Raw genomic sequence first — 17,754 nt, forward strand, 5'->3', positions numbered from 1 at the left:
AGTAACTACAGAAGATGACAAACAAAGGCTGGGCCTTCAAGATACCTGTGATGGGGAGGGAGATTACATAGAGTTGAAGAAAAGGAATGTGCATTTGCCACAGAGATATTCCAGTTGAGCTCCCAAGTATCTTCTCCTATAAACTGTGAAATCCTAAAGAGCTTCATTTCTTCCATGTGCCTCCAGAAACAACTATATAGATAGTGCAGTATTAAAGACCCTCCCTCACCATTCCTCTTCCTGTCCTCCTTCCATCTACAGAAGTATTATGTGATCAGATTTTAGAAACATTTGATTAAAGTACCCTACATCCCTTCCCACTCACAGCATTTAATGCATTTTAAAAAAAAACAACCAACAACAACAACAAAAAAAACCACAAACAAAAACCAGCAATTGAAGGCTACTTTGAATGCTACATATTTCCTAGTCTTTGATTTTTAAAACCTGAACTGCCTTTTTGTAATATAATGTAATGTGCCTATGTTATGGATACTGAAATGGTACTGTTTTAAACTGGAAATATATAATTTGAGAAGGGTTGGGGTGTACAACAACCTTTTCCATATGCCATATAGCCCAGAAACAGCACAGAAAAAGTCATCCTGGGATTGTTTTACATTTGTTTACGCACCCGTTCTCTTAGAACTAACTACAAAATTAAAAAATGAACTAGAGGAGGAAAACTGTCTAGCAGCAAGCTGCACTTCAAGACATCTCAAAAAAGTAGGTTTCTCAGCCTGAAAGAATTCACTCCCCTCTAATATTCAGAATCCAATGAAGTTCATTAATTTCAGTGACAGTCAATTGAACAGTTAATATGAAAAGTAAGTCTACACTTGCTATGACTATTAACATCACAAATTTTGGAATGGATGATATAACAATAGCTTTGAGATTAAATATGGGATTGGGAACACTGGTCTGAAACACTGGACAGCCTTGGGGTCCTAGAGGGTAGGGATTGGTGACAAAGATAATTAAATTTTAAGACTTCTAAGCCATTATGGCTATTTCTGAGACTAAAAAGGTATCCTCATGAACACCACTAAGTATATCTGAGTGCTAGAAAGAAGAGGAAAAATAACTGACAACCCAATATCTTAAAAATTAAATAATAGGTCCCCCACACTATTTGGCTAAAATGTCATAATTTTGAAACAATCAGTTTTTGTGACCCATTTTGAAGCAAATTTGGTACTAACATTTTAAAAAATTTCCTGTGCACACAGAAGAGCTAAAACTTATTTTTAGCCTGGTTTCCTAAGGAAATGAAACTTATCCGTTAAGCCCTCATCACAATAACCTTTGAATTCATAGAATGATTTCTGCCAGGTCTAACAGGGTGTGAAACATCTTAGGTTCCCAATGGGAGAGGAAAGAGAATTTAGCTGGTGCTCCCCGCTGTGGGATTGCCTTTCCAAGGCACTGAGAACACTCTGGACTTTCTCCCAGCCACCTCTGAGACCAGGCCGCTGGAGCTGGGCAGCTCTGGGGTCTGGATGGAGGGGGAGAAAGAGGAGGATGTTCTTGTTTCATTGGTTTGTTTGCTTTAGTGAAAGCTGGGATGGTCATATATTTGCATAATTCCAGTCCAGTTGCAAAATAAAGTAGCACTGACGAAATCCCTCACTTGTGTAACTTGTCACAGGCCCACCACAACTTTCAAGAACAAGTGTAGATTTTCTGAGGATCCAGCATCAGACACTGCAATGCGGTGAAGACTGAAGAGGTGAAATTTGTTACGGACATGAATGAGGGAAATATTTGAAGAATTCCAAGAGGATCTCCTGTAGCTGGAGAACTAGGTACAAGAATGCTAGTAATAAACTTCCGTGTAAAGAAGCAGAGGGAAATATTAAGGGTTAAGGTGTTTGAAAAACAGCCTTATTTTGTCACTTCAGTAAGAACAAGTTACTTGCTAATTACCTGCATGTTGCCCAGAGGATGGCCTCAAAAAGCAACAAATTCTGCAGCTATTACTATATTACAGCTAGTACCTCATTTACTACTGTTAGATTTTAGTATTTTTTTCCTTACAGGACGTACTGGATGTTTTCCTTGATGGCTCTCCAAGAACATTGGTATTAAAGATAAGCTATGTAAAAGTTTTTCATTACAGCACACCCATATTTTAGGGCAAGACTGGCTGACAAACACAAGGTCTCTTCTAGCTGAACCTTCCATGGTCCACCATGTCTTCTTGTGCAAGATTCAAAATAATTACTTGTACTATTTTTTCAGTATGAGAATATAAATAAAAACAAAATTTAAAAACATTTTTACCAATGTCATGAAACTCCTGAAACATTTGGCTTAATGTTTTTGTCTTTCAAAAGTAAATACCCAAATATAAGAAGAAAACATAGAAGTAACTTTGCAAATACCTATTGCAAAAAAAGTATCAATGCAAATAGACTGCTTGCAATAAAGCAGAATGAATTAAGGTGCTAACATCATGTCTTAAAAGAAGAACCTAAAAGGTATCACCAACTTTTTAATGATGACTTCACTAGGAAAAACATCCATTACTAAGGTTTATTGTTTGTTTCTTTTGTGTTTGGTTTTTGGGATTTTTTAGTTTGGTTGTTTTTTTTGGCTAGGAAAAGTATCATTAAAAAGCAGCTAATGCATTAAGTAAAGATATATACTGACAAGAGAAATTAGTGCAATCCACTAAATGAACACTGCTATAAAACTGATTCTGAACTGGTGTGCCTTTCCCTAGTTTTTGTGTATATTTAGCCACATCACAGACACATTATCAATAAGAAATAAAGAAACAGCTGGAACAGCTGAGATCCCTATTAAAATTTTTGGCTACATACTAAGAATCCAGTCTAACTCCAATTCAGACCAGTAAAAACAGGCTAGAGCCCTCAATTCTACTGCTGCTGAGATATCAGTCTTGAACTTCACACAGACTTTATGGTTGATTGACAGTTTTTGAGCACAGCAAGTGTAAAATCATCTTATTTTAGCCTTAATTATATGTCTCCACTGTAAGACAACTTTACTTCAGCTTGCCTAGTGTATTTAAAAGTGAAATTACTGAAAAGTATTTGCTCGTTTATTTAGCCTATTATTTAGGATTTTAAACTATAGAAACCATGAAATAATTTGCCAACCAGCAAGTGGTAACAGCAAACAACAGAGATGGCTTCAGCCCGTGAAGGACAGCACAGCATAAAATACATTACTTGTAAGGGAAATGGAAGTTCATATTTCAACTAATTCAAAATCCATCAATTAAACCTCTTAGACCTTATGGGTTTGCATTGTTTTTTCAACTGTTATTATTATTATTTTGGTAGTTAGCTTGTAATTTGTCAGGGAAATATACCTTCTGACCCTGCATGAACTGTGTTGCTAAGGCAGGAATGGATCTGGATTTGTTTACTAGGAACAACACATAGGATCATATTATTTTATGATTCTGAAAAAATAAAACAAAGCAATACATCTTATTTAAATTCTAATAACAGACAATCACTTCCAATTCAATTTTCTTTTTAGATCTTAAATGAAAGAAACTTACCAGTTAGAGCGTACATGGTCTCATTTATGTAACTCATGGTGGTTTAGAAAGCTAGTAAGGCTCCTCTGATTTAAAAGCAACAATGAAGGGAAGTGGTTAGTCAACTAGCTGGTTCTATTATTCCCTCCCACTTCTCACAGCAGTACCTAACACTGTAGGTTCATTATCCAGCTTACCATTCCAACTCTTCCTTTTGTTTGTTTTAAAAAGAAAAAAAATAACAATAAAAGCACCACACGAGCTTTGCAGGATTATTACAGTGTTTAAAACCTGGTGTTCAATAACTACAGAAACAATGAGAGAGGAAGGAAAAAAAAAATGTACCTAGGAGTTGTTTTTCTCATTGACACTTTGAACTGAAGCTAATAAAATGCAAACCATTCCACATTAGTGAGGATGGAAGAATAAATTAGCTAGATAGGTAATTAGTCAAGTTACCTAACAGACTTGATCTAGCTGACTTTGGAGTCAACAGACAGGAAATTTTATGCAGGCATTTATGCATCTTTACATGAATAGGAGATGCTGTCTGACAAAATTTTAGTATTTAATAGTCACTCATACAGGTCAAAGTGACCAAGGGTAATGAGAGACAGAAAAGAATTAAAAGTGACTTTTTTTTTTTTTAATTAGCATGTTTAATTTTTTACTTAAAGCCACATTTGTAAATGCCTTTTCATACATGCACTGTATACTTCTTTATGTCAAATTACAACTTCACTGCTGCCCTATGATTTTTTCTAATATACAATGTTTAACATCATGTGTAAAAGGAACTCTGAAAGAATTAACCCAATCTCAGTGTCCTGATTTAGTAAGATCCTTTAAAACAAAGGAATTCCACTTTTAGCAACAGTATTGGGGGGAGAGAGGGGTAGAAAAAAAACAAGAAAAATAAATTAGACATCTCCCTTTGGTTTTGTGCATTAAAATAATATAAAACAGATTAAGACAGGTTGGTTAAGCCACAGAAAGAGTCCAAGTTTATCTTTACATTTGTGGTCTCAGGGTTTACTCAATGCTTTCCTTTGGCCTTTGTAAAGTACCTCAAAGATTTAGTGCTTAAGAAGTCCAGAGGTTTTGGTGTTTTGAGTTACTTTAGATAAATCATAAACTAGATCAATGTTCAACTTCTCTAGCTATCAAAAGAAAAGAAATCCCTCACATCAAGAAACCTTGAGTGAAGCCACACAGAACTGCACTCTCTGTGTCCAGCAGCCTCCAGCTGCTCTCCTGCTTGGAGAAGCAAGTTTGCATAAGAGTTTTCAATGTACCCAGCAAGAGTCTATCAAGTGTTCATCACCATCCTCTTTCACGGCAGGACAATTTTAATAGCCAAAGCCCATTTGCTGCAGCTTGCCAGTGCAGAAGACCATACAACAGTACCGTTAATTTCTTGAGTATTTACTCACTGAACAGCCTCTGTGGAATCATTTCCCTTCTCCTGGGAGGAAAAGAAGACAGGATCTGGAGAGAAAGAGCCTCTCCAGAACCTGGTGAAAACATAACTTGGGGAGGTTATGAAAAAAGACTACTCAGTAGGAGCAGACGTGTGGACTAAGCAATGCTACCTTGATTTTGAAGCAATTTCCTGGTATAGCAAGCAAACATTTCATGTTCACAAACTCATCACACTACAACTGCTGTGCATTCCCCCATCTCCCTATTAAAATACTATCCCATAGTTCCATTTCCTTGATGGTTAAAATATCTATACGATTTCCAACAGATACATACTCCTAGCTGGTCTGTAACCACTGCTTCTTAACACTAAACCTGTCCTTTAGCTTATTGAGAGCTTTTCCCTTCCTTGTAATGGCTGGGACAGTATAAAGAGATCTGAGCCTGAGAGATTTGAGCAGTTTTGACAGCTTTCCTCTACACATATTCAGGGAAATTGGGGGTGGGCAGGTGGGTGTGTCTTTAGCCACGCTGCACATGCCAAGAAACTGTGTTCTTTTAAGGCTTTTAATTTTTTTCTTTCAGAAGTAATTCCTAAACTGGCTCATTCAAAGTCATTCTCATTTTTTCAGCATGTACTCCAGTATCTATGTGCCATACACGCTCTGTGAAGTTATTATTATCCATGCAAATAATTTTCTCCTTTATCCCCTAAGGTATTTATCATTTTTGAATGTTCACTGAAGAGGAGAATTTTCCTCTCTTTCTCTACATATTACAGATTTTCTCTCTACCCGGTTCTTTAAAATATACGAATTAGCAGAGTTTCTGAAAGCAAGTAATTCGTAATGTGGGAGATAATCATCATTTAGACATTATCATTTAAAATTATACTCTTATTTTTAACTCCTTGCTATGTGCAACATCATATTTTGCTTATTATTTGTGAAATTAATGGCACATTATTTATGTTATTCCAACAGAGAATTATATAGTTTCCCTTTTGTATCCTCTATCCAGGATGCTTTGCCTTGCTGATTTCCAAGTATTTGTCAAGCTTACAGGGCAGACACTTGTCTTCAAGACAAATATTCCAAAAAGAACAGTGCCTCATGCTTTAAGCCAAAGGCTTAAAAAGCAAGACAATAAATTGTGCAAGCTGACAGTTGGACAAGCAGACATTTAAAATATAGTTTAAAAAAAGTGAAGGTAAGAGAGTGCTAGATGTGATAACACAGACCCAAGAATTCTATGCGCTTGGATTTTCTATTACTGACTAAATAATAGTGCAGTGCTACGACAAACACTATATATAATTAAAAAAAAAAAAAATAAAAGAAAAAAGAAAAAGGAAAAAGAAAAGAGTCAAGTGAAAGAAGTGATAAGTTTTCTACTTCAGAAGATCACCTAGACATCTTTGCAGTATTCCCTGGATTTCCAGCTGCGGATGATCCAGAAATTTCAGCTGTACTGCATCACAGAAAGTTGTCTATAATAAAACCTGGAACAGAATTCAGTCTAATCAAGGGTAGGACCCTTCGCTGGAGCAGATGTGTACTCCACTACTGACTTCAGCAGAACCACAGTGATACAGCCTCATCAAACAAGGATGTGGAAGATTAATTCTTACAGTACTTTAGCCTATTCACCAGTCAGTATAATATTCTGTAGCTTTTAGAACCAGACGTTAACCCACCCGATTGTTAGGTGGAAAAAAAACTGAGGAATCATCACAGAAGTCCACCTAAAAGCTTATCTACATTAAAATCATCACTACCAGCACACTTTCAGGATACAATTTTTTTAAACAAATCAGAGTCCACTGAAACATTTCTATAAACAGAAAAGGGAAGCAATGCTTTATGCATGTCAACTATATCCCAAAAGAAAACACCTACACTAGAACAGCCCCCCAAAAAGCAGCTCTCAGATTCTCTAAATCCAATAAACAAACTATTCCAACTTCCATGAAGAGCTTTACACATTTTTCCTGAACATCTCTGGAAGCCCTCAGAAAAACAAGGCTGGAGATCGTATTAGTATGTCCTGCATGTGACTCTCCTCTGTATCTGCTTGTGCCTTTTCTACAGATTATGAGACAGCATTAGATAAGGCATTTACTTAAATAACAAGAACAGAGCCAAATTTCCAGTGCTAGGGATTGCATCATATAAAGGGGATACTATCTTCTGCTCTAGAAGAAACAATTTAAAAATCCTTTTAATACCTGCTGAAATCTCCGCAATCATTTGCACCGTGGCTTATCAAGAAACAGTAAACTTGAAAAACTGATAGCAGATGTAAGTTACTGTGCTGGAGATAGTGTAGGAGCATAGAGCTTTCTTCATAAGTCATGATACACATAATAAGGATGCCACATGACAAACACCATGCCAGACATCAGGGCACCCCACACATTTCAGTGTAGTTAACTATAGTGTCTACTACTCTACTCATTCTACTTCTACATGTGCAAATGCTGCTGTGTTTGCTCAGATGTTTCTAATAATTTAACACCACCACTGCAGAAAAAAAATAGCTACGTGTTTCACTTAGAAGGAAAAAACACGCTGAAGTAGGAAAACTTTTGTTTTATATATTAAATATCTATTTTTCTGCTAGTGTAACTGTTAACTATGCAAGTATCTAGCCAATTTCTAAAAATCAACCTTGCTCTCTCGAGAAATCATTACAGCTCTCCTTAAAATAAAAACAAATAAAAATGCTTAAACTGTTCCAATCCCCATTTAGGCCAATTGTTATGCATTACTGAAATTCCTTGAGGAAGTGCAACATTTACAAATTTGGACAGCTTGTTTCATTTCCCTAAGCTGTTTCTTTATAATATCTTTGCCCAAAGGGCGGGGAGAGAAGAAAAAAGGCAGAATCTAAAAAAAGGTGCTCATATGGATAAAACAGAAATGCCACCTTTAGAATTGAGTTTTCATTACTAAAAGTTTTGGTCTGTTCAATGGACTGAAAAAGCTCCTAATAAATTTTACAATGCCAGGACTGCACATCCCGATGCGTGTATAGCATGTGCTACAGCACAGCCCTCAGCTAGTCACAGGACCTGGGTTTCCTGAAAGTTTTTTTTTTAAATAGCAAAACTCTTCCAGTATTGCTGTTCCCAGAGTCCCGGCAGCGCTGCCTGCAGTGGCCCTTCCCAAGGCCGAGAGCTCCATTTGAGGAAAGCTTGGGAATTATTCTTCTTGCAGCAGAATCAACCTCAGCTGTTCCTGTTCCAACCACCTTGAGGCTTCTCTAACATGCAAAGACTCCAAGACTAAACAGTCACTAAATTATATGAGAACCTTTCTTGATTCTGTGTCAAGTTACACAACAAGCAAATTTACTTTATAAAGACAGAGTATTTTCAGAGTCTAGAAGACAAATGTAACTGGAGTCTGCATGGCTGTTGGTACAGGTCCCTCAAGCTGTTCCTAGATGGAGTCACTCCAAGAAGGTTCAGCTCTGCCTCCTCCATAAGCAATAGTCACAAACCAGTGTCTATGTTCGTATGCTACCCATGTTCCACAGCCAGAAAATAAAATGTATTTTGTAGATGTTCTTATACCATAGATTCTCACTGTGTGAAAAGACTGAGCAGGCTGAAGCTTCCAAAGCTATTTTAGGTTGTTTTCCTAGATGTTTTCTTCTATCATCCAATATCCCATTACTTTTCATTATGTGATCTGGGCCACTCTTCAGTTTGACTTAAAAAAACAGATGACCAAAGCAATAGCTGTGAATCTGTTGCAAAGGATTGCACATCTGAATTAAAACTCTTAGATGAAATTTACTACTTGTCTTAAACCATACCTGTTTGGGAAATTTTCTTACATATACCTGTCAAAACCCCAAATGATCAGCACCTGAAGCACAAGACCAAACCACTAACAACAAAAGCATAATTGTTTTCCATCTAACATGGTGTGATAGTTCATTTGCAAAATGCTTACACAATTAAAATCGTGATTTTCACATCTGTCCACAGGCATGTGTGTGTGAAACAATACCACCTCGTGTAACATTTTGTGTAACAGCTCTCTGTTCTCCATGCTTACACACACTTTGTACTTCACAATGCATTCTAGATGCTTCCTTTACCCTCAGCGTGAAAGATGACAAAACAAGCATTAAAGGTTGTTTATGACCCCGCTGCTAAAAATGACTGTCACAGGATGCTAAGAGTGAAAAAAATCTAAACAAGATTAGATCAGACAGGATGAGATCTTCAGCTCTCTCACTCTGCACATTTCAGAGTATACAGCGGCTATGGAAATAATCCAAAATACTAGTGTATACAAGTCAAATTGGGCATAATTTCTTATTGAAGACTACGCATTTCCAACAAGTCCAAAAATAGTAAAGTTGGCTTCCAAAACCTCTTAAAAATTTCCTTTAATTTCCAGATGACATACTGAAAATATGAAAAATGGCATTAAATGTGTTACAGATTCGGTGCCTGAAACAGTAGTTCAAAACACTCACAGTGATTTTTTTATTCACCTTTTGTTGCTTTCAAGGTTTCAATTTTTAGCTTATGTGTTCCAGATATACCAGTCCAGTGTTTTAAAGAACCTAAACATAGACCCTCAAAGTGTGAGTCAGAAAAATAAAAAAAGAAGTATAAAATCCCTGGTCAGTTTGGAGAACACTGACCTGGTATAGCTGGAAAATGTACACTTGCAGGAGGAAAAAATGGTGCAGAGGATAACAGACTCCAATTCTGTTTTTCAGAGTGGGTGGGGAAGGAGATAAAGGACAAGTGTTGCTGCATGAATTCTGCAACTACTCTTCATCATGTTTTCTAACATATGGCATGGATGCACAAGGCTCCAAATGAGGAGCATTTTGGATGGAGCTCCTTTTTTTAAATCACAAGAATAAACAAGTAAAATAGAGCAGTAGGATTGTATCTACAGAGGGAACACCATATAAAGCACTTTGCTCCTCCTTATCACAGAAAAGTATCTTCTACCTTCTCTACAAATCCTGTATCAAAACAGCCAGAGAGCATATTCCACCTGTTGATTTTGACCAGAAGACCTCAATAGGATTACTCTGAAACTCCCCAGATTTCATAGCTATAGAGGCTAGCAATGTTTTTGTATTTTCATGTCTTTTTACCAATAATTTACCTATCATTTAAGTTTCCAGGCTGCATCTGAAATCTATATTAGGATGAGATCTGGACATGTATCAGTTATTCCTCTGCATACTTATTTCACAGAAAATAAAACTGGTTACGTGGCCCAGCCAGGAACTACAGAATGTAGCAGTAAGTACCCATGGAACAGATCCCAGATACACATAAATATCATTAAATTCACAAGGATGATTCTTTTTTATCACTAGAAGACAATTCCAAACACCAAATACACACTTGTGCATTAAAGTCTGAACAGTAGAAAGACTATCTTACCTCCTATACATCCCTTTTATGGCACTACTTCAGATGCGAAGATGACTGCTGGCTCAGAGGAAAGTGACCCCCCCCTTTTCCAGTGAATTGTACGTGGGAGTGGTAAAGTTACTATATTTACTTAGTCTCATACTTTCAGCATTACAGAGAAAATATCAGAAAAAAACAGAGGAGGAAAACCCCATAAGGATTCTTTTTCTCCTAATTTCTCAATAATTTTCTATCTTCATTTTGTAACCTTCCTTTTTTCCTTGTTTCTCCCCAAGAGTAGCAACACAGGTAAGTTTATAACACAGGTACTAAGGGGATCAGGCTGGTTATTCAACAATCATGAGAGAGGGAGAGAAAGAGAACTAGGTTAAAAATACACATATTGAATGATTATTATATGTCTACTGCCAGCTGAATTCTTTAACCTCTCCCTGCTTTCCCCCCCTGAACTCTGTATGTCTCTCCTTTGCCAATATTTCTTCTTCTGAAAGAGAAGTCCTGCATGATCACTTCTTTCTTACAGACAGCAAATGACAGCAAGTGGCATGTAGATTTTTGAAGTGCAAGTGATTCAGAAAAGAAAAATATTTATTTACAAATCAAATGAGAACTGATTTTTGTTCTGCGAAGACTGTCCTAGGGTCTAGTATTTTCAAACTGGTACCTCCTGAATAGTGAAATTTTAACAATTAAGATTTTATTTTACATAATTACTCCTGAAGCTTTCAAAGCTGAGTCAGCTTTACACTGAGTATGTAGAGCTTGACAAACAGCGCAGCTCTATATGGATTTTATGTGGTAATGCCTTAGGTTTTAGTTATTCCACATCCAACTGCAACTTAATCTTCCAATCTCTTGTTCTACTCATCAGTATGACTTTTACTTGTGCCAATCTCTAATTCTTTAAGGAGAAGCTTAAAAAAAGGAAAGAAAAAAAAAAAAGGAGAGACATTAAAAGGCAGAGATTTTTAACAACTTGGTGTCAAGTTTCACTTCACTTTCTTTAGAAAGAAAATAATCTCTTGCATGAAATAGAGAGATTTCTATACAGGAAAGTTTTAATCCTCAAAGCAGGACTTCATATATTCTGCCCCCCTCCCCCCCCTTTTTTTTTAAAGCAAAATTTGTTCTTATCTGCTGAGGCATGGAAAAATTTGAACAATATTGCACAGGTGATTCTACTGGAATAGTTTTCCAGTGTCTAAGCACGTATACCCAAGTGCTTTCTCTAGCAACCTGAGAATCTGTTCCAATGTTGTCTTCATTTTTAATTCTAACAGGAGATACCTGCATTTGGCTGTTAGTGTCTTTAAATAGTAAGCAATAGTATGGCTCTGCAATGTACCCTTCTTGTAAGAAAAAAAAAAAATAGCCTGCAATTATCACTGTATGGTACCCTGTATATCAGTGCACACTCAAACACAAAAAGTGCCTATTATCTGTACTGTTACAGACTGCAAAATGTGCACCTTTAAGGCAGTGCAGCAATTTACCAATGATGCTGCTTCTTTAAATAACTTTGTTAGAAGAATGAGCATTAAACAACTTCTAATGGCTATGTCTACAGAAGACTTTGAGGCACTAAGCCACAGATCTTTCTCATCTGAAATTTATATTTAGATCTGTAATTTCTTTTATCTGTATACCAATTTCTCATTGTTACAGAACATATGCTCTTCCTCAAAATAACTTGCTATTTTTGTACTATTACTCAGCCGCATACTTCCACAAAGCTGCAAGTGTTACTTCAGATAAACTTAGCGGCTCTTTGGCGAGTTTCCATGTTACTTTAATGACAGAAAAAAAAAAAAAAAAAAAGACTACCTAATGAAGCACACTCCTGTACTTCCCTCCACCAAACCCAAGTTTGAGTGAGGGCAACAAAACCAGTTGTTTATCATTCCCCAGTTGACTGGTAAGGATGGAGGAGAGGTAAAACGATGAGTTCTTGCATGTTTCCCCTCTGGAAGAAGCACTTGGGACAGGAACAGTATCATATCCTATCTCTTACTAACTTTGATAACTTTATCCGCTATTTTCAGTGTTTCTGGGTGCAAAATAGTAGCAGTCCAACTTGTAAGATTCTTTCATTAAAGGACTGATGAAAGAGAATGTTCAGCATCCACAAGATTTAACAAAACTCTTCACAAATCTGATAAGCATCTTTCTAAATCTTTGATTTGACACATTCAGCTACAGCAACTTAAAGTTCAAATGTTTTAGATAAATTATCATTGCCTCACTAAATGCTATTCAGACATTACACAATCTTTGAATTTAATAGTCATACTGCACACTACCACTTCCAGAACATGTTTGCATCAGCTGTCATCATTAGTACACTAATGCCATTTCACCTCCCAGTAACAAGCATGACCACACAAGACATACATTTCAGCAACAAAAGGTCTTATTTTATCCTTAGAAGTAATTTACTGCAACGACAGAAATATGTTGGTTTTACTATGTACTTTTTAAAATAAAGGTAACCCACACACTTCACATTGAAATAAGGTATTTTAGTATTCTTCAAAAGGCAGTAGCAGGTTCCTTCCTATAGGATTCAAAAAACAATTTTACAGTCCTCTTCTCCATTTTGATCATCACAGAGTCAAATTTGTACAAACATGGAAAAATAGGAATTTAGCATGACAATGCTACTTGCTACAACACATTTGGTTTTTATTCTAAGTCCGCATACATTTCTTACCAACTATATTCTTTCTTTTCTGTCTTACATAGCTATTTCAGAACACATTATGTGGGTTTTAATCATATAAAGTAATACATCCTCATGCAAAAAAATCTCATTTGTTTAATCACATCTTTTGTACATATTCTACCCAAAACTGCTCAAGTCTACAGAACCAGAAACTTATCATACAGGCATGTAAATAGTTTCTAATTTAAATATATATATTTTTTCTATAACTTACACTAATTTTTACCCAAGTAATTTATTGGATCCTGATTTCACAATGTTAAGTCTAAAAAGGCCTTGCTAAACTTAGTGACTTTGGGCCAGTGACCTTCCTCTGCAGCTCCTCCCTGAGGAAGCTATTAAATCTCTGTCCTGATAGATCTTCAACATGTTTTGAAGATCTAACATTTAAGTAACCAGAAAGTGTCCATTTGTTTGGGGATGTTCTGAGAGTAAACACACTGTTTTCATGAACTGCTTGAAGCTACAGCAAAAAAATGGTTTGGACACAACAATTCTGAAAATTGGTAGCAGATGAAGCTGCTTCATCACACAGCAATTGTCTCATATGCTGATTGCACAGCTCTACTCGAGTAGCACCCTAGTTCTTTGGGTAGTTTCTGGACACCCAACATGAAAAAATAATCTACAAAACTTTGTGAGCTTACTCTCCCTTAAGTGCATCTTAATTTTTTTTTTTTTAATTTCAGTGTTTTCTAATCTATTTTTTTGCTGCAGTCCTTCAGATCTGACAATTATTACCCTATGAAAAATTATCCTAAGCTGTTTGTGATCGTAAATAAAACTGCCAGGACAAAAATGAGTTGGGAGGGGAGCAACCTCCAGGTGAGAGCACTGAAAGAATTGAGAAGGGGAAAACAACTTCAACCCCTCCAGGCAGAACCAAAAGAGGGGATGTGACCTGTTCAGGGTGTTAGCCCCACATTTGCCAACAGAAATTATACTATTCTTTTATGAATATATTTCTGTTGCTATTGCCCTACCAATATTAACTATTCTGCAAGCTGTTTTTGCAGAGTTTGCCATATTTGTGACACAGCTCCTGCTAAGGACTGTTCCACGTTACACAACTGAGCAGGATGCAAAAAGATCTAAGTAGGAAATCAAGGCTGTACACTGAGAGGCACAGAGGGGACATCAGTAACGTACTGACCTTTTGTTTTCACTTTTCCATACTCTACTGTATTCCACGTGCTGCTGGTAAGTAAATTACTCTGCTTACTTAAAACTAGCAGAACAAAGGCAAAAAGTCAAACAGCCATGCTGGTTTAGTCACCAGAAATCCACTCTCTCTTACGAAGTTATCCCCATAGAAGAAAGTCTTCAAATTTCTTGATAATAATTTGTTGTTTTCTCTCCATTAAGTGAGGATGAACTGAGCTCAGGTTACTTTTTTTCTTTTTTCTTTTTAAACTGGAATGAACTACAAAATCTTGTAATTTAAGAATTCAGAAGTCAACAAAGATAACATGCAACAACTTCAGCTGAATGGTAGATGAAATATAAGATAGGACCAGTATTGTGCTTTTATCAATATTTGCAAGCAGATGTCCAGAGAAAAGAATAGAACATATACGATACTTCCCTGAATACTCTTCCAGATTCCAAACCCTTTCCACTCAAGGAACTTTCTGAGGCAGATATAATTGCTGTATACTAATAAACCTTCGTGCATTACTTGAACTTGTCCAGACTCCTTTTAGACCCAGAGAAACTGCTAGAAGCTCCTCCCAAGTCCAACAGAACCAATGCCAGCCAGCCCCAAGACAGACCCACCAATGGCCAAGGCTGAGACCATGAGCAACAGTGGTAGAACCTCTGTGATAACATAGTTAAGAAGGGGCAAAAAAACCCTGCGCAACTGCAGCCAGCCAGGGCCAACCCACCAGAACTGGCAAACAACACGGCTACGCTTACACATGCCAGTCGCAAACCCTGACGTCTGGCACCTGAAACATTCATTTGGCCCACACCATAGTGCAATACACCTCCAGAGCTAACTAACTCCATGCATTTGAACTATCAAATAAAAACCTGTACTAGAATATTTGAATCATTATTCAACTCAAAAGTCTGTGACTCTGCTCTCCTGGTTTTATTGAGCCAATTCCCAGTGAATTTGTTGTCCAGTTCTGCTGGATCTTTAAAATTCTGAAATTACAGAAAAACTTGTGGATTCTTATAAAAAAAGAAATCAAACAAACAAAAAACACAGACAAACAAACAAAACCAAACAAAATAATAATAATAAAAAAATACCACTTCAGACTCCCTGAGTTTACTTAAACTTCGAACCATTATGAAAAGGAACCATTCTTCAGATGAGAGCCTTATACAGTTACCTGTCTACAGTATGTGCTGTTCAATTCCCGTGCCACACATTATTGTGATTGTACCTATTGCAGTTTACAAAGAAAACCCTAAACCCAGTGTACCTTACATTTCTTGCATATATTTCAAAAGAGTATGTAATTTAAAAGAAATGCTTCAGGAAATTATTATTGCTTGTTAAGGAAAGCATCTTTCTCACAATCCTACATCCACATTGAAATAACCCAAGAATTTGTCAAACACCAACTATTCAGCAGATACAAGAAATATAGCCTGATACACAAAAAAGTACTAGGAGTTCAAATTATGTGTTTATTAGGTAAAATGTTATTATCTTCATTTTAAGTGCATATTTCTACATCACAAAACAGACTTCGTTTTCCACCTTCAAGAAAACTAGCTTTTTCTATGGCCATATTCAGCCTATTGTTATATAACCCTGATCAATACTGTTAACTCCTTCAAGTCTTGCATTTTTTGGCAAAGAAATATTTTATCAATAAAAATAAACCATGATAGTGAACAAAAATCCAGAATTTTGAGGTTTGATGAGGAACATTAGTAAACTTCTTTGAATGTAATAAGTAGTTTTATCTCTTCAAGCATCCAAGAGACATGCCAAATGCATGTATAAAAAGTATTTGCATTTCTTTTACCTTTAAATTATCTTTTCCAGTATATTAGAATATAAGTATGCAGGATTTGAAAAGATATGGAAATTCAAGCCCTCTAAAGCCATTTTCAACAAAATTATTTTAATTTATTCAGGATAGAAATGCAAATAAATCTTTTGAACACATACTGAGCACAGAAGATTGCAATGAGACTTCAATATGATTATTATAACATGGCAGGGAATGGAGAGAAGTATTAGTGTGGCAGCTTGGAAAAGAGCTAAGTATACAGCTATCAGATAAGCACTGACAGGGTTCAGTGCCTTTCAATCCATGAGTAGCAACAATAATTTTCAAACTAGTATCAGAAAATCCCACAAAATAATACAACTCTTTCACTGGAAAGCCCAATATGCAATAACACAGGATAGTTTAAAAATATATATAATATTTTTAATGTAAGAAAGATGAGAGCTGCTAGTATGTCTCATTGCTGCTTGAGGCTGAGAAGACCTTGTGTTGAGTACAACTGTCTGATCTCTCTTATCTCTTATGCACCTTCCTTTTGCTTCTTTCTCTTTCCTCCCAAAGATATTTTATGTTAATATAGGAAAGAGGTCTACAAGGTGCATCAGGCTTCTCTCTGGGAGAAAGAGTGACAACCAATATTATACTTATGCAATACTAATTAGTTAATTTGGATACTAATAACAGCTATACATCCACCCTAATTAATACTAAAATGGTTTCATTCACTGAACCTCACAGACCTTTTTAGTTTTTTCCTTAATTTATTGTGACAAATGATACAGAATCATAGGATAGTTTGGGTTGAAAGGGACCTTCAAAGTTCATCCAGTCCTACTTTCCCACAATGAGAAGGTACATTTTCAACTAGGCTTAGAGCCATGTCCAGACTGGCCTTGAACATTTCCAGGGACGGGGCATCTACCACCTCTCTGGGCAACCTGGTCTAACATTTTACCACCCTCATTGTAAAAAAAATGTCTTCCTCATGTCTAGCATGAATCTCCCCTCTTTTAATTTAAAACCATTACCCCTTGTTCTATCACAACAGGCCCTACTAAAAAGTCTGTCCCAATCTTTCTTATAGGTTCCTTTTCAGTACTGAGAAGCCACAATAAGGTCTCACTGGAGCCTTCTCTTCTCCAGGCTGAACAACCCCAACTCTCTCAGCCTGTCCTCATAGGAGAGGTGTTTCATCCCTCTGATAGTTTTTGTGGCCATCCTTTGGACTCTCTCCAACAGGTCCATGTCTTTCCTGTACTGAGGACTCCAGAGCTGGACACAGAACTCAAGATGGGGCCTCACCAGAGCAGAGGGGCAGAACCAGCTCCCTCGACCTGCTGGCCATGCTCTTTTTGATGCAGCCCAAGATACAATTTGCCTTCTGAACTGCAAGCACACATTGTTGGCTCATGTCCCATCTCTCATCCACCAGTACCCCAAGTCCTTCTTGGCTGGGCTGCTCTCAAACCCTTCATCCCCCATGAGATGAGAGTTGTGTTTAATCTAAAACACAGTATGATGGGGTGTGACATAACAGTACTCTTTTGAAAAGCTTAATATGGCAGTTCATCACGAAAGGAACCTAAGGGAACATGTTAAACTTGTGTCATTATATTCTTCTATTTGTACAATAGGCCAGCCAAAATTTTATGAGATAATGCAGGTCTACATGGAATGTAAATTCTGTCAGTCACACCTG

General features: G+C 36.7%; 1 protein-coding gene across 2 annotated transcripts in view; it reads right to left on the reverse strand.

Annotated features, from left to right (window-relative positions):
* The window catches only part of HDAC9 (histone deacetylase 9), a gene marked incomplete at its 3' end in the record, with an annotated part of 428,033 nt that overhangs the window by 389,114 nt on the left and 21,165 nt on the right, over nucleotides 1–17,754 (reverse strand). The window contains exon 1 of one of the 2 annotated variants that reach the window (XM_082043855.1): nucleotides 3,539–3,560. The exons of the other annotated variant lie outside the window; for it this stretch is intronic. Coding sequence (XP_081899981.1) covers nucleotides 3,539–3,554 — 16 coding nt within the window. The 5' untranslated portion in view covers nucleotides 3,555–3,560. Of the gene's footprint in view, nucleotides 1–3,538; nucleotides 3,561–17,754 lie in introns of those variants that run through there. 2 annotated transcript variants of the gene reach the window in all.

This window comes from Streptopelia decaocto (assembly GCF_964273445.1).
Source record: "Streptopelia decaocto genome assembly, chromosome: 2".
NCBI lineage: Eukaryota > Metazoa > Chordata > Aves > Columbiformes > Columbidae > Streptopelia > Streptopelia decaocto.